The following is a 23,126-nucleotide window of genomic DNA, read 5'->3' on the forward strand; positions in this document are numbered from 1 at the left end:
CATCCTATACGCTGGCTACCCTGAACCCCTTGGAGCTTCCTAAACATGACACTTTCCCATATATTGATGCCCCTGTCATGCTTCTATTCTTTGAGCTCCACTTAGAGCTCTAAGAGCACTTCAGGGATCCATTTAGAGGTCATTTCCCCCAGGAGAGCAACACAATACCCAACTTTCTGCACTCCCTACCTGCCCGGGTATGAATCTGTCCTGTGCATCCCCAGAAAACCGAGAGTTCACTTCTGTGACTCCTTGCTGTCATTGCCCTACTTGCATTTGTCCCCAGCAGACTCAAAGCTTAGTGAGGGAAAGGATGATGTCTTATTTATAACTAGCTTAGAATCTAACCCTAGTGCTCAACATATGCTTCTTGGTTGGCCCTCAATAAACACTTCTTGATTCAGTGAAGGTATAGATTTTATGTAATTTTACAAGTGAGAAATCCAAGGCAGAAAGTAAGCAAGAAACTTAACTAAAGTCACAGACTAGTTAAAAGAAGAACTGAGACCAAAGCCCAACCTTCACGATTCCTGGCCCTGTAGGAGACAGGCCACTGTATTCCAGTGGTTGGAATTTCACAGGCTGAACAATCCAGTAGAATAGAGGACCAGTACTGACAAGGGGAAGCAAGTCTGAATGTCGGCCTCCCCTATAACCAAACTAGAGCAAGTATTACATTCAGTGGGACGGACGCCCAGCCTTTCCAGCAGCCAAAGCCTCATTTCAAAGGCTACGTACTATACCTTTCTCTTCTGTCACATGTTGAAGTAACTTCTCAAGTTCAGGAAGTTTCAGCAACAAGATGCAATTTGGGAACATGTCATCCACCACGACTTGATCTAGGGGCTGGAACTTGCCCTGAAAAAAGACTTTATTCGGTCAGAATGTAGGCACTCCAGTCGGCAAACTCACACATAAAAAAGAGGAAAAGATACATCATCTTGTAACTGAACCTTTAAACTAAGTTCAAAGCCACTGGTTCCACCTAAGGAACCCCTACACTGGGACTGGTGCCAGCACCGACTCTCGGCTCCCTTCAGCAAGCTCTTGAAAGCACTGGGGTTCCAAGCAGCATACTACCCACATCAAAGGCATAGCCACTGGATAAAACAGGGGAACAAAATTCTGAACAAAATGCGAGAAGCCACGGAAGCTTGTGAAGATGGCAGATATTACCTGGGGCCGTTCCGACCCATTCAACATGAAGAAGAACCAGCTGAGTGAACAGAGCAGGAGTCCTGACCACCACTCGGGAATAAGCCCAGATCATGCCCGGAGCAAACTGCTCCGCTCCCTATCCTTACTCCAGGTTGAAGAAAGAAATCCCACAGCAAGAAGAAAATTATCAAAATGAATCCACTCCTGCCGGAGCTGTCTGAAGTACTTCCGAATGCAGACCGTAATAAAAGAAAAGATAGCCGGATGGATGAGTACAGTGAAGGTGCATGCATATTAAATCAGGCTCATCTATATACGTGTATAAGGCCTGGTAGTCAATGGGCCAGAAGGCAGAACATAGGAATTCAGAACATTCTTCTTCTCAGTCAGGTTTATTTTTACTTAACTGTACAGGGGCATGGAGGGGTGAAGTCTGTCTAAATGATTAGTTCCCTGACTTAACGATACCAGACTTTATAAAAAATGTATTCTTTTGCCCGTGTCCCACTTTTAGCTCGCTATGCCTTTCTGTTTTAGTGACAACTCCATTTGAAGACAGAAAAACTGATCATCTTTCTTTCTGCAAATGCAGCTTTCTTTGGCTTTGAGATGAAATCTCATTCATTTAGCAGCACATGTGAAAGCTTGTCATACTTTCTCTTAGGTCAACAAGTGGCAAGAAGTGCCTCAATTTAAATGCTATCTTTTTCCTTCAGAGTGTAAGAATAATCCAGGGATTTTCCAAGTCTTACTTTCACTTACTTACTTAATTTTACTTTCATTCTGTGCCTTGTGAACCAGCCACAGCACACTCAGGACTTCCAAACGGCCAGGGTGAGGGTTAATTCCGCACCTCCCGCCCGTGGTCTTAAGGGGACATAGGGAAACATCACCACTACATAGGAGGGAGACACTTTAAATGTGCATCATTATAGGTACTAAGGCTGGTTAGTGGCTTTCTCTTAGACTTCTACCTTAATCTATATTCCATGATCAACCAGTACCTTAAATATTTAGCAATTTAAAAAAATATTCTAATTATATACAATGGACTGCCACACAGTTATGATATAATAATTTCATAATTAACTAACATTTTATTCTCATTTTCTTTACCATACATGCCCCAAAGGGAAATGTAATAGCAACTTGCTTTGAATATAAAGTTAAAAACAGTTGGGACAGCTAGAAAAAAGAATTGTCCTGATGTTAAAATTCAGGATTAAAAAAGACTAGGTCTGGGGTGCCTGGGTGGCTCAGTCGGTTAAGCGTCTGACTCTTGATTTTGGCTCAAGTCTTGATCTCATAGTCCATGTGCTGACAGCACAGAGCCTAGTTAGAATTATCTTTCTGCCCCCACTCCCCAAAAGAAAGAAATAAACTTAAAAAAAAAAACCTAGGCCAACATTTTAATTTTATTTCTTTTAAGTTTATTTATTTATTTTGAAAGAGAGAGAAAGAGAGAGTACAAGCAGGGGAGGTGCACAGAGAGGGAGACAGAGAATCCCAAACAGGCTCTGTACTGTTAGCACGGAGCCCCATGCAGGGCTTGAACTCATGAACTGCAATATCACGACCTGAGCCGAAATCAAGAGTTGGACGCTCAACCAACTGAGCCACCCAGGCGCCATGGTCAACATTTTAAAAGTGCATACCGATATTTTTTAACTAAACAGGAAAAGACCATGTCTAAAATGCAGGGAAGGAAATACCTAAATGTCTCATGAGTTATTTTACAGGGCATTTCAAGTATTTCAGAAGAGGAAGTAAGACGGCTTACAATGAAAGCCAAGCACCACTTTGAGCAGGATTTCTGCTTCATTCTGTGCCATTCTGAAGCAGCCACAGCACACTCAGGACTCACAGATGGCCAAGGTGAGAGTTAATTCACCCCAGTCATGGTCTTAGGGAAACATCACTACAACATGGTGGGGAGGCACTTTAAATGTGCATCATTACAGGTACTGGTTCACGGCCTTCTCTCGGTTAATGTATCTTAGAAAGCAAATGGGAGCCAATGGAAGTTTTCAGCTTCCCCCCTGAATACTACTAGGGCCTTCGTGGTGGTGACCAGAACCATTTCTGTTTGTTAGAGATATAACACTTACTTGCCTCACTGCTTACATGCCTTAAATAGACTGGCTCCATGATAATGAGCACCGTGAATAAAGTAAGGAATACAACTTCACTAATCCACACTAAAGGACAGAGGATGTAGGAAAGGAGGAGAACAAAAGAAGTTAAGCTGCATCAGGAGAAAGCAGGACTTGAAAAATTTGAAATCAGTTTTATTACTTTCAGTTTTTACGGCAAATTAAACTGACACACCTACAATATGGAAGTTTTGGAAATTTGGTCTAAGGACTAAATAAGATGAGCTATAAACATTTAAACTGTAAGTAAACACCAGGGTACGAAAATCCAGATTCTTCTGAGCAGTTTGAATAACAACTTACTCCTTAAAGTTGTTAATTCACAGATTTTCAAACTGTGGTTGATAGATCCCTGGGAGTCTCTAGCATCCTTTCAGGGGGTCCGCAAACGCAAAACAATTTGCATAATAATGCTAAGATGCTATCTGCATTTTCACTGTGTTGACACTTGCACTGAAGATTCAAGTGCAAAGGTGGGTTAAACTGCAGGCTCCTTAGCACCAGTCACGGCCATGCCAACAAACTGTCCCAGGAGTCCCTGTACTCCTCATGGCCATGCAGGGCAGTTAAAAAAATTTTTTTTAAAAAGCCAGTTTCACTTTAAGGATATCCTTGATCAAGGAGCAAAAGCAACTACTTTTAGTTAAACCTTGAGCCTGAGTACAAATCTTTTAAATACTCTGTGTGTTAGGGGCGCCTGGGTGGCTCAGCTGGTTGAGTGTCCCACTCTTGATCTGGGCTCAGGTCATGATCTCGCTGTTCGCGAGTTCAAGCCCCATGGCGGGCTTTGCACTGACAGTGCAGAGCCTGCTGGGGATTCCCTCTCCCTCTCCCTCTCTCTCTCTCTCTGCCCCCACTCAGAATAAATAAATAAACTTAAATACTCTGTGTGTTAAGACAGATGCTAAAGTCCTTCTGCCACTACCCAGGCACAGTGATCACCTCAAGGAAAAGTGCTTGCGTCACTGAGTCACCAGCAAAAATAATCATTTTTTGTAGGATACCATTTTTAACTGGAAAAAAAAGGAAACGTTACAGACAATGGCTATTTAGACTTAGGTATTTGATAGAACATAAAAGAAGTGAACCTGTCACTTCAAGGAAAAGACTGACAGTGCTTATAACCAATGATACAAATTTAACTTCTAAGCAAAAATAAGAACTGTAGAAAAGTTATATCTGCCACTATGACAGCTTCCTAATAAATAATAATAATTTTCTGATGAGACCAGTGGTAATACTAACAAATGTGAGAGAGAGAGAGAGAATCTATGTGTGTGTAATGAGATGTGCCAACATTTGTAAGATCTGCATAATTCAGTGAAACAATATTTTCTAAGTGATCAATGCATGACATTACAAAGTCATACATGGGAAAAAAAAATCTATTCTCAGTGCAACACAGGCCAATCGATTTTCATGAGAACAGAGCATGAGAAGTTCATTAACAGGGTTTCAGATTCCACACTGCAACTAACTTTTCAGAAACCTCTACTCCTTGTTGATTTTTGTAGTAGTATCAAAGGGTAGTTAATGATAAAAATTTCACTGTCAGGCTGAGTCAAACAAGTAAGGTACATAGCATGGAGGGCTAGGCGATTCTCAGAAGACACAGGAAAACTAGTCTGAGATTAGTGCTGCTTCTCAGATCTGAGTCAGTGATCGAGTCCATACCAGCACATGTGATACAGGTGTTCTATACCAACCTGAATTAAATTGAATCAAATGTGAATTGTGGGGAATCTACATTTGGATCATTAAAAGGAGAGAGAGAGAAGATCAAGCCAAAACAGTGCATTCTGTTAATATCCCAAACTGGGAACTCACCTCTTTATCAGCCTTTCTGAGGTAGTGGAGAAGCAGAAACAGAGGGTCTATAGGTGTGGCAAAGTGGAGAAGACCTCCTATAGATTAAAAAGAGAACAAAGGGAATTAAATGTCTTGGAAAGACAACTTAGTTATTTCATCTTAATCCCAGTGGGGAAACCATTTACTGAAAAATATACCTGGGTGGCTCAGTCAGTTAAGCTACCGACTTTGGCTCAGGTCATGATTTCATGGCTCACGAGTTCGAGCCCCACGTTGGGCTCTCTGCTGCCAGCACAGAACCTGCTTCAGATCCTCTGGCCCATTCTCTCTCTGCCCCTCCCCTGCTCGTGCCCTCTCTCAAAACTAAATAAATATCTTAAAAAAAAAAAGAAGAGGGGCGTCTGGGTGGCTCAGTCGGTTGAGCGACCGACTTCGGCTCAGGTCAGGATCTCACAGTTTGTGAGTTTGAGCCCTGTGTCAGGCTCTGTGCTGACAGCTCAGATTCTGTGTCTTCTGCTTCGGATTCGGTGTCTCCCCCTCTCTCTGCCCTCCCCCACTCATGCTCTGTCTCTGTCTCAGAAAGAAATAAACATTAAAATTTTTTTTTTAAAAAGAAGAAAAATATATGTGAAACTCCAAATTCAGAAGTTTTTCCTCCACAAGCCCAAGATTCTACACGACTCTTTCAAAAGGCAGAATGCGGTCCATGAGATTCTACTCCAAAAAGCTTCAAATCCGTACGTGGAAAGGACAGCCAAGACAATGAAACTGATCTTTAAATTCCTTTTGTCTTTAGACATCTTTTTGTTGTTGTTGTTTACTGAAGTATAATTCACATACAATGTTATCAGTTTCAGGTGTACAACATAATTCAACAATTCTATACATTAGTGCTCATACGTTATACTCAGTGCTCACCATCTGCCTCCAAATGACGTTACTGCACTCTTACTGATTATATTTCCTATGCTGTACTTTCCATCTCCGTGACTTCTTTATTTTACAACTGGAAGTGTGTGCCTCTCAGTCCCCTTTATCTATTTCACCCATCTTCCCAGCCCATCTTCCCTCTGGTGACCACCAGTTTTTATTCTGTATTTAAGAGTCTGTTATTTTGGTCTCTTTTATTTGTCGGTTGGTTCTGTTTCTTAAATTCCATTCATGAGCGAAATCATATGATATTTATTTTTCTCTGACTTATTTCATTTAACATTATGCCCTCTAGGTCCATCCATGTTGTTGCAAATGGCCAGATACCATTCTTTTTTACGGCAGACTAATATCCATTGTATATAGGGGCATCTGGATGGCTCAGCTGGTTGAGCGTCTGACTCTAGATTTTGGCTCAGGTCATGATCTCATGTTCGTGAGCTCGAGCCCCACATTGGACTCTGTGCTGACAGCATGAAGCCTGGTTGGGATATTCTCTCTCTCTCTCTCTCTCTCTCTCTCTCTCTGCCTCTCCCTTGTTTGTGCTCTCTCTCCCCAAACAAATCAAGTTAAAAAAATATTCCATTGTATATAAATATTTCTCCTCAGTCAAGGGGAACAAAAGCAAAAATAGACTATTGGGGGGTTCCTGGGTGCCTCAGTTGGTTAATCGTCCGACTTCAGCTCAGGTCATGATCTCAGAGTCTGTGAGTTCAAGACCCATGTCATCATCTGTGCTGACAGCTCAGAGCCTGGAGCCTGCTTCGGATTCTGTGCCTCCCTCTCTCTCTCTGCCCCTCCCCTGCTCATGCTCTGTCTCTCTCTGTCTCAAAAATAAATAAAAACATTAAAAAAAAACTACTGGGACTACACCAAAATAAAAAGATTTGTACAGTGAAGGAAACCATCGACCAAACAAAAAGGAAATCTCTGAATGGAAAAATATATTTGCAAATGATACATCCAATTGAGGGTTAATATCCAAAATACATAAAGAACTTACACAACTCAACACCAGAAAAACAATTTGATTTAAAAATGGGCAAAGACCTGAACAGACATTTTTCCAGAGAAGACATCCAGATGGTCAACAGACACATGAAAAGATGCTCAACATCACTCATCATCAGGGAAATGCAAATCAAAACCACAATGAGATATCACCTTACACCTGTCAGAATGGCTAGAATCAAAAATACGAGAAATAACAAGTGTTGACAAGGATGCAGAGAAAAAGGAGCCATTGTGCACTACTGAGAGGAATGCAAATTGGTGCAGCCATTGTGGAAAACATTATGGAGATGCTTCAAAAAAGTAAAAATAGAAGTACCATATAACCCAGTAATTCCACTACTAGGTGTTTACTCAAAGAAAATGAAAACACTAATTTGAAAAGATACGTGCACTCTGATGTTTACTGCAGCATCATTTACAACAGCCAAGGTATGGAAACAACCTAAGTGTCCACTGAAGGATGAATGAATAAAGAAGATAGGGTGTGTGTGTGTGTGTGTGTGTGTGTGTGTGTGTGTGTGTGGAATATTTAGAAATCATTTTTAGCAGAGGTCCTCCCACCACCCCTAAAAAGGCAAGAATTGGGGGAAATATGGACAGAACATGAACCAGCAAAACATTACGAAACCTGTAGAAGTCTATCTATAAAGCTGCAGTAAAATGTAATTTCCTACGCTTTTGAGGATGAGGCCATGGGCAAGCAATAGTATTCTCTCCATACATAGCTCCTTCTATGGTCTGTGGGTTCACAGCTTGGAACTTCCAATGATCGAAGGCTCAGAAGGTGGTTCCCCACCCCAGACCCTATCCTATCCACATCCTACCCTATCCTCCTACTTCTGAAGAAAAGGCAAGAGGAAAGGAATCTAACAAGACTGAGCATAAGAAACAGGAAACTCTGCAGTAAGAGTCTAACTCTACCATCCAGGCTGAAGGGAAAAAAAGGCGAATCAAACAAACTAGCCTACCTATTCCCCACTTTTCTTTCCTCTGTCACAGCCCCCTCCAAGCATCCAAGACTCCTTCTCCCATGGGAGTAAGCCAGAAGAGGTATTTCATCAAATGGAATAATAAACAATTCCTTTATCTCCAATCCTTATTTTGGTTTCAGAAACACGTGTACTTACTTTTATTCCCTAGCAGAACAACCTATCTATACAGCCAAGAAATTCTAACCCTAAATTATATATGTGAATCCATTTCATAGCAAGTAAAAGAAAAATTAAGAAAGTAATTTCATATTATATTAGTTGATTATTTTATTAAAAGTAGAAGAGAAACGTATGAAAACAAGCTGTAAGCTCATTTTATAGGAGGCATCCATGATAGTCAGAAATTAGGAACAGGTTTCTAATATCCTGGTGGCTATTCTTAAAAACAGCTCTTTCTTCAAGGCTAAGTTTAAAAGAAGACAATGATGAGAAAAGCAGACATCTTTGCTGTGCACCTAAAACCACTCAAATAAATAAGGTCTATTAAAAAAAAAAAAAAAAGCAGGTACCAGCTCAGAGGGAGAGATGATCAATCACTGCCTCCCGACGTATCCCAGTGTTATCTGGATGTTACTGTGTCTATCGAGCTACACCCAACTGCAAGTGTGTTACGTTAGAAGTCAGAACTCTCATATATTGCCAAAGGAATAAGCATAGCAGTGACAATAACAGGGAATATATACTTTCCGCCTGCCAGACTATACGCAGACTGCCATTGCATTTTGGCAACTGAAAGCCACTTCAGATATTCTCATGCACACAAGCATGTGAAATTTATCACCAGCAATAAACCCTTGTTCTGGAATGTCTGAGAAGAAGAAAGACAAAGTGGCTTTTCTACCTTGGCACTAAGTGGAGACATACACAGTCAACAGAAAGCAGAGGGCTTAGAAAGAAACAGAAAGCACTCTCTGGAAACAATGAGAAAATAGACAGAGAGAATACAGAGTGCCTCAACTATCCCTGACTCCCCCCAACTGCCAGAACCATCAGAACAACATGCAGTTTCCTTTTTCCTTCTGAGTCAATGCTACCCCCAAATCAGAACATTAAATAAACAGAACTTTCCTCGGTGTTGAGTACATGTGTGTGTTGGGGGTATGTTGGGGTGGGGGCAGCAGTGATTTATGTGACAAAGCATTACAAAATCTGTTATATTCTATCTTATTTTAGAAGCAATATCGGTATCCATTTGCAAAGAAATAAGATGTTAAAACTTGAAAACCTTCAAAAGTGTCTAACAGAAGAGCAAAGAGTTCCCAGTCTGCGCAATGTGCAGTGAAAATGAAAGATTTGTACTTCCAGTGGTAGGAAGATCCTCTAATTTCTGACTAAGGACATGTCAGTGTTTTAGGAGACAAAGCAGAGGTATTCATTTAAATTTTCCTACTATCTAAGACATGTAGGTATTGATTTAAACTTGCTCAAATTATCTTTCCTTTCCCCTTGATTAAGCCCTGCTCTGGTGCCAAGGAAGGCTAAGGCATGGACCAGACTCCAAACTGGGCAGACAGGCCTGTACCAACCCCCACACCCCCACCATGCATGAAGGTTGGAAAAGTTAGAGTATGTGTTTAGTTAATGGAAACGTATACGCTAGTCACTTACCTGATTGAACTGACTGATTTATAAACCAAGAATGGTGTTTTTCCTTGAAAACTTTTATTTCAAACAGCTGCTGTAGACACATATTGAACAAGTAAATGGTTCCTTCCCCTGTTAAGACAAATCTGTTTTTTATTTGTAAGTTTTCACACACACACAGACACAAAATCAAAAGACTGTCCAATAGTTCTGAGGAATGTTCCTAATATGAACATAAACATACATAGATATATTCTACACAAACTGACTCCAAGGAAAGCTTATAGCTATTATATACAGATGCTTGTTTTCCAGCTCTATAATCCTCACTGAACTTAAACCAATAAATACAAAAGTACAAGCCATTCATCTTAACTGCTACAAAGCCTCTCACTGAATCCTCCATTAGATCATGAGGGGAAGCCCATTATTCAACTACCCAAACCTAATGGTTCAGCCAGATGAACTGAGCTGGCATGTGGGTCCTTGTCAACAGTGCAGCGTGTGGCTCTGCACGCAGAGGGCCCAAGAAAGGGATGGATCCTACACACCCCAGGGCCAGCTCGAAGTGAGAAAAGGCGAGGGCCCTTCAATGCATGAAATCTTTTTTTTTTTTTTTCAACGTTTTTATTTTTATTTTTGGGACAGAGAGAGGCAGAGCATGAACGGGGGAGGGGCAGAGAGAGAGGGAGACACAGAATCGGAAACAGGCTCCAGGCTCTGAGCCATCAGCCCAGAGCCTGACGCGGGGCTCGAACTCCCGGACCGCGAGATCGTGACCTGGCTGAAGTCGGACGCTTAACCGACTGCGCCACCCAGGCGCCCCTCTTTTTCTAACCACAGCACTGTCAAGGACCCTGAGTTTGAATCCGTGGGTACCACATGCTTGGCGTGTGCCATTGGGGAAGTTATGGAAACCTTTCTGTGCCTCTGTTTCCATTCCGGTAAAACGGAAGCAATACTGAAGCTACCTCACAGGTTTTTGTAAGGGGTAGAAAGACAGAATATATGTAAAGTTCCTAAAACAGTACTCGGAACATAGTAAACGCTCAGCAAATGTTAGCCTTTATTTTTCCACAGCCAACGTAGAGGATGCAAACATTTGTTCTTCTGTTGTTTACAGACAATTTAGACAAAATGGAAATTTTACAAGAAGCTCAGCTTTTTTTATATACCTTTATTTTCGTTTGATTCTTTACAACCTTTACCACTACCTAAGACTTCTCTTGAAAAAAATTGCCCACCTCAGCTTAGTCTCCCATCCAGTGAGAAGTGCCACATAACGTAGCTGACCGATTTCATTTTCAATTCAAATTCAATTTCATCTTGAGGAAAGAAAACCGGAGGAAGCCAGGAAATTCTGCCTCACTTGTGGCTTCTATTTGTATGTGTTTCCATCAACAATAATAACGAGGTACTACCCATTGGCTTTCCCTTGCTTTCACTATTCAATATTGTAGCCGCCAGCACAATGCTCTAATTTGCTAAGTATTAGGTGTCTACTCAAAGCCTTATAAAATAACTTTATAACATAAACCTTGTAAAATAAATTAATGGAAAAACAATCCCACATAAAGACAAATATCGATATTACAGTATATTTACGGTATACTTTAACATTTTTGCCTAAAAATTAGAAAACAAAATGCACCGAATATAAAGTTAAACTAAAACGGGTTGCAATAAAATAGGTATCTCCGTATGCAATGCTTTTAATATAAAAAATTCGCCCCTTGACTGGGAACGAATATACTGCCTTTTGGTCAGAACAAAATAAGGAAAGTACCGCTAAAAATGAAACCACTCAAAATCTTGGCATGTCAAGCAAAAACTTTTTTTTTTTTCACTCTGGTTGTTTATTTTACTTTACAACATAAAATGAATATAAGTGGAGGCTAATGTTGGATAACTACTCTAAGAAGAGTTGGCTTCAGAAAGCTAAAGAAAATTAGTCCGTTTTCCGAGAGAAACCAAACATGCCACTTTTTTGTCCTGCATGCATTTCTGACGAGCGAATCGTCTACAGATTTAAATTACAACAACAACAAAAAATGTTTAGGTCAAGCTTGTTTTGACCATCCAGTAATGCCAGCTTACCTTTCAAAGCTATTAAGGAAGGACAAACATACACGGTAATAAGTATATACACTTTGGGGCAGCAGTGTTTAAAAAACATTAAAATTACAGTTCTCGGAGGTGGTGAGGAAGAGAGAGGAGGAAAGCTTACCTGAACACGGGTTCACCAGTTTGACAAACATAAGCCCACTTTTCATCTTCTTTGAAGCATCTTTGAAATATTCTGAAAAGAAACAATGAGTCTGTAAGACTAAAGGGCATTTGCTTTGTTGCTCACCTTATTTAGTTTACTTGGTTTTTCTTCCTTCTGTTTATATGGTTTTTCTTTGTAAAATCTTTAACTTCATTAGAGTTGGACCTTCTGGGTCATACTTAGAGAGGCTTCTCTTCCTCAAGCTTATGTGAATCACCTGCATTTTCTCCAAACACCTTAACGTTGTATCTTCAATCTATCTGAAATATATCTGGGTGTAAGATATGGAGAGGAGATCCAGCTTTTTTTTTTTTTTTTTTCAGTGAATTGTCCAGTTGTCCCAACACTATCTTCTTTTTTTTCAAACGTTTATTTATTTTTGGGACAGAGAGAGAGACAGAGCATGAACGGGGGAGGGGCAGAGAGAGAGGGAGACACAGAATCGGAAACAGGCTCCAGGCTCCGAGCCATCAGCCCAGAGCCCGACGCGGGGCTCGAACTCACGGACCGCGAGATCGTGACCTGGCTGAAGTCGGACGCTTAACCGACTGCGCCACCCAGGCGCCCCCCAACACTATCTTCTGAAGGACTCATTACTGAAACAATTCCTTTATGCTGAATGTTTAAAATACATTTATAAGTCTGTCTATGGAAATTCTATTTTGGTCCACTAATCTGTGTCTGCTTTAGCATTATTACTTCAATATTTCAATTATTATAGCTTTAAAATGCACTTTATTACCTGTTGAAGTAAGTTCTCGCAGTATGTTTCCTCTACAACATTTTCCTGTCCAAGTTTTAATTGTGTAGATCGAAACACACAAGATCATGACAATTTTATTTATAACATTTCTTCTAGACGTTTTAAATGCACGTTCATAGAAGTCATTTGGAGAATCTCTCTCCAAAAGGAACAAAGGGGCTCTACTAATCGAGCAGAGCAACAACCTACCAAAGAGCAAATGGGAGAGCTTTGGGGTAAGGACTGGCACTTCGGTGTGTTTTCTTTTCTGTGGCCCACGTTCCCTTCACCCCATTTCGGATCTTCATAAACTTAAATACAGCAAGCATGATTAGAAATCGGCTTACTCATACATGGTTAAAATACAACTTTCTTCTTAAAATAATAGTAACACTAAATATATAAAGGTTTAAAAACCCTAATTTTGAGATTTCCACTTGCAACTAAATGGAGTAACAGGAAGCTGATTTATCCTCCCACCTGAAACAACCAAAACAGTAACAACAATGACAACAACAATGAAATAATACATGAAACAACTGTTTTCAAGACACTGGGCATTGAACCCTGCAGGACAGTGACCCCGGAGACAACCGAGGTGCGCCCTGTGAATGCCCCAGCTTATTGCTTTGAGAGAGTTTCCGGGCTACAGAGCGGAATGGAAGGCCCCAGGTGAGGCCTGGCAGACTCCCTTCTAGAGGTGGAGCGGAGAGTTCTAGAGACACCACGGCTACAGTTCACAGGGCAGTTTACGGGAAAGGAGAGTGCTACAAAGAAAGAAAACGCCATAGATGTGCAAAGGTACTGCTTGAATACTCAACGGAGTACTGATCAGTGCATGCATATGATGACACTACCTGAGGGCCAGGAGAGGAGCCACCCGCATTGGATTTGAGGGAATAGGACCTCACACTCACTCAGGGCTCCAAATTCCAGATGGGCTGGAAAACCTCACAATTCAGAGTACTCAAAAGGGCCTTGCCTCAACAGTGGGGAGCAGATAGCCCTAGACTAAATGCTGCTGTGGTCCCAGCAAACTAATTTTAAAAGCAAAACCGAAAAGGATCAAGCTGTTTCTAAGTACCTCCTCTGTGCTCCAGAATGAAGCTCAAGATTATTTATAGGAATACAAAAGTATTCATCAGCCACGAAGGTAAAATTCACAATGTCTGGCATCTAATTGAATGTTGCTGCGCATTCAAAGAAGCGGGAAAATATGGCCTATAATGAGAAAAATAAAGAAATCAATATTGAGGGAAGGGTACTGATATTAGACACAGATGTTAGAATGAACAGGCAAGGGCATAAGAACAGTATTCCTCATGCACAAAAAATTAAATAGAGAGACGTAGTTTTTTTTTTTTAAAGACCCAAATTAAAATGAAAAATACACTATATGGGATTAACGGCGGGAGAAAAGATTAATGAACTGAAGACATAGCAATAGAAACTATGTAAAATGAAAACACAGAGAAAAAAGAATGAAAAATAAATAGAGTATCAGTGAACTGTGGGACAACTTCAAGCATCCTAATAATATACATGTCACTGGAGTTCTGAAAGGGGATGTGGGGAACAGAAAAAATATTTGAAGAAATTATGGCTAAATATTTTCAAATCTGATGAGAACAATAAACCCACACATCCATGAGGTTCAATAAACCCAAAGGACAGAAAGAGGAATAAACTATACATCATAATCAATAGCTCAAAGCCAGTAATAAAGAGACAAATCTTAAAAACAGACAGAAGAAAAGAGGACACATTTATGTACAGAGGAACAAAACTAAAAATGGCAGCAAATTTCTTGTTGGAAATAATGCAAGCCAGAAGACAACAGAAACATCTTTAGAGCACTGAAAGAAAACATGATGATCCTCGAGAGAAATACCCTTGAAAAATGAGGGTGATTAAAATAGACTTTTTCAGACAGCAAGAGCTGAAAGCAATAACCACCAACAGACCCATACTACCAAGGAATGCTAAAAGAAGTCCCGGAAAAAAGGGAATACGATACCAGATGAAAATACGAATCTAAACAAAGAAATGAAGAGTGCCGTTAATGGTGACTACAGGGGTAAATCAATAAGAATTTTTTTATTACTTGAATCTCTTTAGATCACTGACTAAACAAAAATAACAAGTTAGTGTGGGGCTTACCACCTACATATAAATGAAATACATGACAATAGCACGAAGGCCAGGATGGGGAAAATGAAAGCATACTGTTGTGAGTTTCTTATGCCGTCTCAGTCTTAAAAAAGCAGAAAGAGAGTAAAAGCAGTTACAGAGGGCAGATGAGATAAAGAGAAAACAAACAGAGGCTGACAGACTCAAACCTAACCCTATTAATCATCACATGTGACATAAATCTCTGTGCACCCCAATTCAAAGGCAGAAGTTTTCAGATTGGTTAAAAAAGTTAGGTAATACCATATGCTGCCTGTAAGAGACACACTTGAAAGCACTAGCAGGTTACAATGAAGGAAGAAGATACATCGCCCTTATCATGCTACTTATAAAAACAAAGATGAAATAGCTCTGCTAATAACAGACACAGAATATTACCAGGAATGAAGAAGGTCATCTCACTGACTTGACTGGTTTCACTTAGCATTATACCCTGTAGCTCCATCCACGTTGCTGAAAATGGTGATTTCATTCTTTTGCTATGGCTGAGTAATATTCTGTCATATATTTATCATCTCTTCTTTATCCGCTCATCAGCCGACGGACACTAGGGTTGCTGCCGTATCTTGGCTACTGTAAATAACGCTGCAATAACCATACAGGTGCACATATCTTTTCAAATTAGTGTTTTCATTTCTTTGAGTAAATTTCCAGTAGTGAAATTACTGGATCATATGGTAATTCTAGTTTTAAGTTTTTTGAGGAAACTCCATACCGTTTTCCATATGATTTCACTCATATTTAGAATTTTAAAAAAACGAAAAAAGGTAAAAAGAGACAAACAAAAAAACGGACTCTGAACTACAGATAACTGACGGCTACCAGAGGGGAGGTGGGTTGGGGGATGGGTGAAATAGGTGATGGGGACAAAGAATACATGTACTATGATGAGCACTGCGTAATGTATAGAATTGTAGAATCACTGTATTGTACCCCGGAAACTAATGTATGTATGTGCCAATAAAACTCTACTGGAATTTTAAAAAATAATTTTTTTAAAGCCGGTCCTGTCATTTCACAATGAGAAAAAGACCAAGAGGAAATAATCTTAAATGTTTATGCTCACAAATACAGAGCCGCAGGACGTGCTAACCCTCAGAGAACCCTCTGCCCCGTCTTCAACCCTTGGCAACCACTAAATCTGTTCCCCCGTCTCTACAGTTTTGTGCTTTTGAGAATGTGATACAAACGGAACCATACCGATTTAATTTTAAGAATCTTTTAAGACTTCCTGCAACTTGTAAAAATGTACAGGATAAAGTTTAGCACTGTTAAAAACTTTTCCACAAAACGAAAACAGGTTTGGGCTTCTCTCCTTGCCCCTGCCGTTTCTCACTTGCCCAGCCTCGCTTATCTCCATTGTGTCTCCAGGCACAGAAAAGGCGACCTCTCTCTTTCGGCAATACACCCTTTATTTTATACCAATACCACGGTAAATCTTGCACCGTTAACTCGGTGAATCATTATTGATTTTTTCTGTTCCCTTTTTTTTTTTTTAATAGAAAGTGCCAGTTGTGGTGATTCTTGCCAGGTCTCCTTCAGCCTTCCCATTCCTGCAGAGCTTAACATAATTAAAATTTACAAACACCAAAGGGCCAAAAAAATGTATTTTTAACAACTAGACAAGGGAAGCACTGTTTCCATTTTTCTCAGGAAGAGCACTAAGTCCGAGGATTAGGTATGGCCTAAAATGTCAAACTGTAAGAACTTTGGATTTACTAAGTACAAATAGATACTGACAATGTGTTCTGCTGCAAATGCCAGGGTTCTCTGGAATATACTTTGAGAGGTATTAGTGTAGATAATGCTGAAATGTCTATTTGGTAGGGAAAAAAAGTCATCTTTTCTCAGTCGTGCCAATAAAATGAACTGCTGTTGGACTCCATCTTTCAACACAGAATTTCAAGTGAGATGCTATACTCAGGTTGTTTTTCCTCTTCAACGACACAATGGATTTTAAAACTAATCTCTCCTCCCTACTTCAGTCATTCATTTATTAACTATTGATTAGCAAAGCCGACCCAGCCTCTACCCATGAGACGCTTTTGGACTTTCCATGGAAGAGAAAGATATTGGGTGAAATAATCACACAAATGCAGACTCCAAATATAACAGCTGCTAAGTTGAAAAAAGACATGGAACTTGAGACCTTAAGACAGAGGATAACAACAGAGACAAGGAGGTCTAAGGCCTCGGGTGCCTAGCAATGGTTAAGTACTTTGCTTTGATGGCTAAGAAGTCAAAGGAATTATGCATTCACTTCACCAGCTAAATCTTCCCTTGTCTCTTGGGCCCAACCCAAGCCACAGAAGGGTTTTGTTTGATGTGCGCCTTTAAAAAAAAATCTGAATTTAGGTGCCAATATTCGGAAATCAGGTGATTTTACATAAAATGCAGACTGCAAATTAAGTATATTTTCCCTAAACGTGAAAAAAAAAATTACTAGGCAAAGATTTTGCCTTGTGCAATCAAAGAAACCTGGCAACAACAAGCTAACTTTGTGAAACCCCAACTACCACTCTCTAGTTCCCATATTCCCCTATGGCAGCTCGTACATCCATCCCATGGTCAGACCATTGACAGATGCCACATATGTCCTCACTGAACTGCATTCTTGTCTGCTAGATTCTGTGTACCCACAGCAGGACCTAACAAGTATCAAGTGCTGAGTAAATAACCATTTAGTAATAGACACCACCCTCTTACTGAATCTTTTTTGTTTTATTGCCAATCTTTATTTTATTTTATTACCAGTTTTCTGTTACCAGCCCAGGTATTAACCTAGGCACTGAGGATACAGCTGTGAATAAAACAAGGCCCCGGCTCTCAGAGCAAGACTGCATTCATTACACCCCTTTATCTCCGTCTACTTCTTCTCCACCCCATTTCATCAATCCCCATGCTCTACCCTTAACCTCTCAATCATCCAGTGCTACAGGACAGGGGATAGGGCCCACATGCACCAGAACCCGGAGGCCCTGGGTCCAGAACAGAAATAACATGCATTCCACAAATGTGAGTCACTTAGAAAATTTTAAATAGGTAAAATAAAAATTAAAAACAGGTAAAATGAGTGTCAATGATATATTTTATTTAACCCAATATACCTAAAGTATTTTCATAACATGTAAAAAACTTTGGTGTGAAATGTGTTAGCATGTTACCTGTTTTTTATAGATGTGCTCTATCAGACTGAGAAAGTTCCCTATTCCTAATTTTTTAACTTTTTTTTTTTTTTTTTAATCATGAAAAGTACTGTATTTTTTCAAATGCTGTTTCTGTGGCTATTGAGATGGTTACGTGGTTTGGGGCTTTTCTTTTATTAAAATGGTATATTGATTGATTTCGGTATGTTGAACTAACCGTGCATTCCTAGGATAAATCCCACTTGCTCATGGTTTATAATCCTTTTCTACATACTCCTGGATTTAGTTTGCTAGTTGTTGAGCACTTTGGCATCTATGTTTGCTAGGGATATTGATCTATACTTTTCCTATGCCTTTGTCTGGTTTTGGTATGAAAGTAACACTGGCCTTACAGAATGAGTTTGGAAATGTTCTTTTTCCTTTTTTTTTTGAAAAGTTTATAAAGGATTAATATTAATATGTTAAATGTTTTTTTTTTTTTTAACATTTATTTATTTTTGAGACAGAGAGACAGAGCATGAACAGGGGAGGGTCAGAGAGAGAGGGAGACACAGAATCCGAAACAGGCTCCAGGCTCTGAGCTGTCAGCACAGAGACCGACGCAGGGCTCGAACTCACAGACTGTGAGATCATGACCTGAGCCAAAGTCGGACGCTTAACCGACTGAGCCACCCAGGCGCCCCAATATGTTAAATGTTTAGTGGACTTTATCAGTTAAGCTATGTAGGATTGGGCTTTTTTTTTTTCCTATGGGAAACTTAATTTACTAACTTCTTTACTTGCTATAGGTCCATTTAGATTGTCTATTTCTTCCTGAGTTGGCTTTGGTAATTTATGCCACTCTAGGAATTTGTGCATTTTATCTAAATTATCTATTTTATGGGCATACAGTTGTTCATAGCGTTCCCCACGGTCCTTTTTAATTTCTGTAAGATCATTAGTGATGTCCCCTCTTGCATTCCTGATTTTAGTAATTTGAATCTTCTCTCTCTTTCTCTCCCCTCCCCTCTCTTTTTGTGGTCATTCTAACTAAAGATTAGGCAATTTCATTGATCTCTTCAAAAGGACCAACTTTGGCTTCATTGATTTTTCTCTATGTTGTTTTTCTATTCTCTCCTTTGTTTATTTCTGCTCTGGTCTTCATTTCCTTCCTTCTACTTGCTTTGGGTTTGGTTTGTTCTCCTTTTTCTAGTTTCTTGAACTGGAAGTTTAGATTATTTGAGATCTTTCTCCTTTTTAGATATAGCCATATACAACTACATATTTTGCTCTAAACACTCATTTGTCTGCATCTCTTCTGTTTTTGATATATAATGTATCATTTTCATTCGATTCATTTGATCCATTGGCTATTTTAAGAGTGTGTTAACTTCCACGTATTTGTGAATTTCCAAAATTTCTTTCTGTTATTGCTTTCTATTTTCACTTCAGTGTTTTTGGAGAGCATATTCTGTATAATATCAATCCTTTTAAATTTACTGAGGTTTGTTTTATGGCCTGTGATATGGTCTTTTCTGGAGAATGTTTCATGTTCACTTAAGGAAAATGCGTATTCCACAATTATTGAGTGTTCTATGGATGTCTCTTTAGTCGTTTTACAGTGTTGGTCAAGTCTTCTATTCCCTTGATGATCTTCCTCTTAGTTGTTTTAGCCATATTGGAAATGGATTATTTAGGTCTCCCACTAATATTATTCAAATGTGTATATATACCTTCAATTTGATCAGTTTATGGTTTGTATATTTTGGGGCTCTGTTGTTAGGTGTATATATGTTATATAATAGACTAACATTATTATCATTATAAAGTATCCACTCTTGTGTCTAGCAACAATTTCTGTCTTAAAGTCTATTTCATATGATTAGCAGAGCCATTCAACTCTCCTTTGGTTACTGTTTGCATTATACCTTTTCCCATCTGTTTATTTTCAACCTATTTGTGTCTTTTAATTTAAAGTGTGCACCTGGTAGATAACATATAGTTGCATCATGCCTCCCCATTGTGCCAATCTCTGCCTTTTAATAGGAATGTTTCATGCATTTACCTTTAATGTAATTACAGATAAGGTAGGATTTATATCTGCCATTTAACTTTATTTTCTATATGTCATATGGTTTTGATCCTGTATTCCTCTATTATTGCCTTCTTTTGTGTTTAATAGATATCTTCTAGGGCATTATTTTAATTCCCTTGTCATTTCTTTTACTATATTTTTGGGGGAGCAGTTTTCTCAGTTGTTGTCTTGAGAGTTATAATTAGCAACCTAACTTACAACAATGTAGCTCAAATTAATATTAACTTGAAAATTTCAATAGTATCTAGAAATTTTCCCACAATATATTCCTTTTCCCCTCCTTCCTTTGTGCTATTACTATGTGCCATATATCTATGTGTGTGTGTACATATATACATATACACACAAATTATCTTTATCTATGATAAGCCCATCAACCATTTTATATTTTTTGCTTATGAAGTTATATTTTAAATCAGATAGAAGAGTTACAAACAAAAGTACATTTTTACTGTCTTTTGTAGTTATCTATATTTATCTTTACCAGTGCTCTGCATTCTTTGTGTGGATTCAAGTTACCATCTAGTCTCTTTTCCTTTCAGTTGGAAGAACTAACTTCATGATTTTTGAGGGTCAAGTTTACTAGTGACGAATTCTCTCAGTTCTTCTGTATCTGAGAATCCCTCAGTTATAAAGGGTAGTTTTGCCAGATACAGAATTCTTGGTTGAGTATCTTTTTCTCTCAGCATCTTGAATATGCCATCCAACTAACTTCTGGGCTCTTTGATTTCTAATGAGAAGTCAGCTATTCATCTTACTGAGGATCTCTGTACTTGATAAATCACTTGCTCTTGATGCGTTCAAGATTCTTTCTTTGTCATTTGACAGTTTGACTATGCTGTGTGTAGGCATGGATCTCTTTCTGTTTATCCTACTTAGAGTTTGTTGAGATTCTTAGATATGTAATGTTTTTCATCAAATTTGGGTCTGGCCATTCTTCAAATATTCTTTTTACCTCTTTCTCTTCTCTTGTTGGGACTCCCACTATACATATGTCAGCTATGCTTGGTGGTATGCTATAGGTCTCTGAGACTATGTTCAGTTTTCTTAATATTTTTATCTCTCTGTTCCTCAGGCTAGATAATCTTAATTGGATTATCTTCAAGTTTTGCTAATTCTTTCCTCTGTCAGCTCAAATCTGCTATTGAACCTGCTCATGAATTTTTCGTTTCAGTTATTATACTTTTCAACTCTGGAATTTATATATTCTTTTATAATTTCTATCTCTTTTTATTGATATACTTTATTTTGTGAGACTTCATTACCATACTTTAATTTTTTAGATATAATTGGTTGTAGTTCTTTGAATGTATTTATAAGAGCTGATTAAAATCTTCACAAAATAAGTCCAACAACTGGGCCCCCTCAGGGACAGTTTCTATTGACTACTTTTTTCTTCTCCTGTGTATAAACCCACTTTCCTATTTCTTCAGGTGTCCCACACCCTTAAAAAAACACAAAAAGCTAGACATTTTAGATAATATAATGATTGATGTGACAATTCTGAAAATCAGAACCCCCTGCCCCAAGTCCCTAAGATGTATTGTTGTTGCTACTTTTTGTCATCATTGTAGTTGTTGCTGTTTTTTTAGTGACCTTCCTGGACTAATCCTATAAAGTCTGTTACGCTTGTAACCACTGATGTCTCAGTTAGTTTAGTGGTTAGCTAATGAGTAGTCAGAGATTCCCTTAAATGTTTTGAACAAAGAAGCCTTCCAACATTTGCTAAGGAGTTCTCATGTGTTTTGGGACATGCCCTCAACACTCAACCAATTTAAACTTCTACCTTACCTTTTATTTACTGCTTACCTAACTGTGAGAGATTAGGGCCCTCTCAGGTCTTTCCTGGGCATGCATACCGTCCTGAATATGTGCTCGGCCTTTTAATTTCCTAGGAATATGTCAGAGCTTTTCAAAGTCCCTTATGGATATCTTCTCCTCATATCTTCCTTTTAAGTTTTTGGCCAGGTTCTTATTTGCCCAACTGCTATTGCTCCGTCAGGAGCTGATATATTAACAATTGCCGCTGATTATTTTTGACAAAGGCCCTGGGGACAGGGTATTTCTTGCAGAGCAAGTTCTGAGCTCCAATCTAGCTTTTCTAGGGAACTGCAAGACAGGTCAAATAGGGACAATGCTCTGGGAATGGAACATTTGGAGAAGCTCCAACAAGGCCTATCCCATCCAGGGGTTGCAATGCTGATGGTTTTTACAAGTACCATGTTTGCAAGACTGTTGGTTTTCAAGGTTCCTGTAGACCTGGAGAGAGGGAGATGTGAGCAGTTCAAGTTACAATGCCACAAACCCTGCTTAATGAGATTCAGCAGTTTTTCTTGAATAAACACTTCTCAGATTGTTGGAAGACTTTGGCTAATTTGAAGAGTTTTGAAAAAGTTGATTTTGGCCATCTTTGCCAATGTTTTCATTGCTTTATGGAGGGGTGGATTTACCCCCACCGAATCTTGAAGGCTTAGCATGAGGAAAGAACTCATATTGCTATAAGACTTCTGATAAATTCTTTAGTCTATACCTGGCCTTAGGCACACAAAGTTACTTGCGACTATAAATTAAAGGCTCTATAAAAGTTACAGTTTTTTTATTTTCATTTAAATCTGGAAAATTCTGGGTCATCCTATGGACTATTTCCTTACCCACAAGCTTAAAAGTTCTATCTTTTTTCTAACTTTTACCTGCATCTAGCACAGCTGAAGGATAGCAAAACTAATTAAAGAAGGAAAAAAAAAATCTGCTTTTAGAAAGAATAAGAAGTGTATGAGAGTGGGAGTTGGAAAAGGGTTGTCCTCTATTAACCTAGTTGTAACTAAGGCCTATTTCTTTGATAATGTCAGCACAAAAAAGAGTACAAGATCCAGAGACAGAGAGGTCCGCATAACCCACTCTCAGTTCCTTTTCTTGCTCAGCAGTATGAACTTGGGCACAGTACGAACTGTGTGCCTCAGTTGTTTCATTTATAAAATAATTTTATAGGTTTTTTTAAAGAAAAAAAATTGTTTTAATGTTTTATTTATTTTTGAAACAGAGAGAGACAGAGCATGAGCGGGGGA

General features: G+C 39.0%; 1 protein-coding gene across 3 annotated transcripts in view; it reads right to left on the bottom strand.

Annotated features, from left to right (window-relative positions):
* RNASEH2B (ribonuclease H2 subunit B) overlaps positions 1-23,126 on the bottom strand; it is a 56,946-nt gene that overhangs the window by 20,276 nt on the left and 13,544 nt on the right. For all 3 annotated transcript variants that reach the window (XM_040448354.1, XM_040448353.1, XM_040448352.1), the window contains exons 2-5: positions 11,868-11,939; positions 9,665-9,772; positions 5,139-5,215; positions 744-858 (exon numbers count right to left, since the gene is read on the bottom strand). In XM_040448354.1, the coding sequence (XP_040304288.1) occupies positions 744-858; positions 5,139-5,215; positions 9,665-9,772; positions 11,868-11,939 (372 nt within the window). The remainder of the gene's footprint in view (positions 1-743; positions 859-5,138; positions 5,216-9,664; positions 9,773-11,867; positions 11,940-23,126) is intronic.

This window comes from Herpailurus yagouaroundi, unplaced genomic scaffold (assembly GCF_014898765.1).
Source record: "Herpailurus yagouaroundi ecotype Mexico unplaced genomic scaffold, PumYag 197, whole genome shotgun sequence".
Taxonomy (NCBI): Eukaryota; Metazoa; Chordata; class Mammalia; order Carnivora; family Felidae; genus Herpailurus; species Herpailurus yagouaroundi.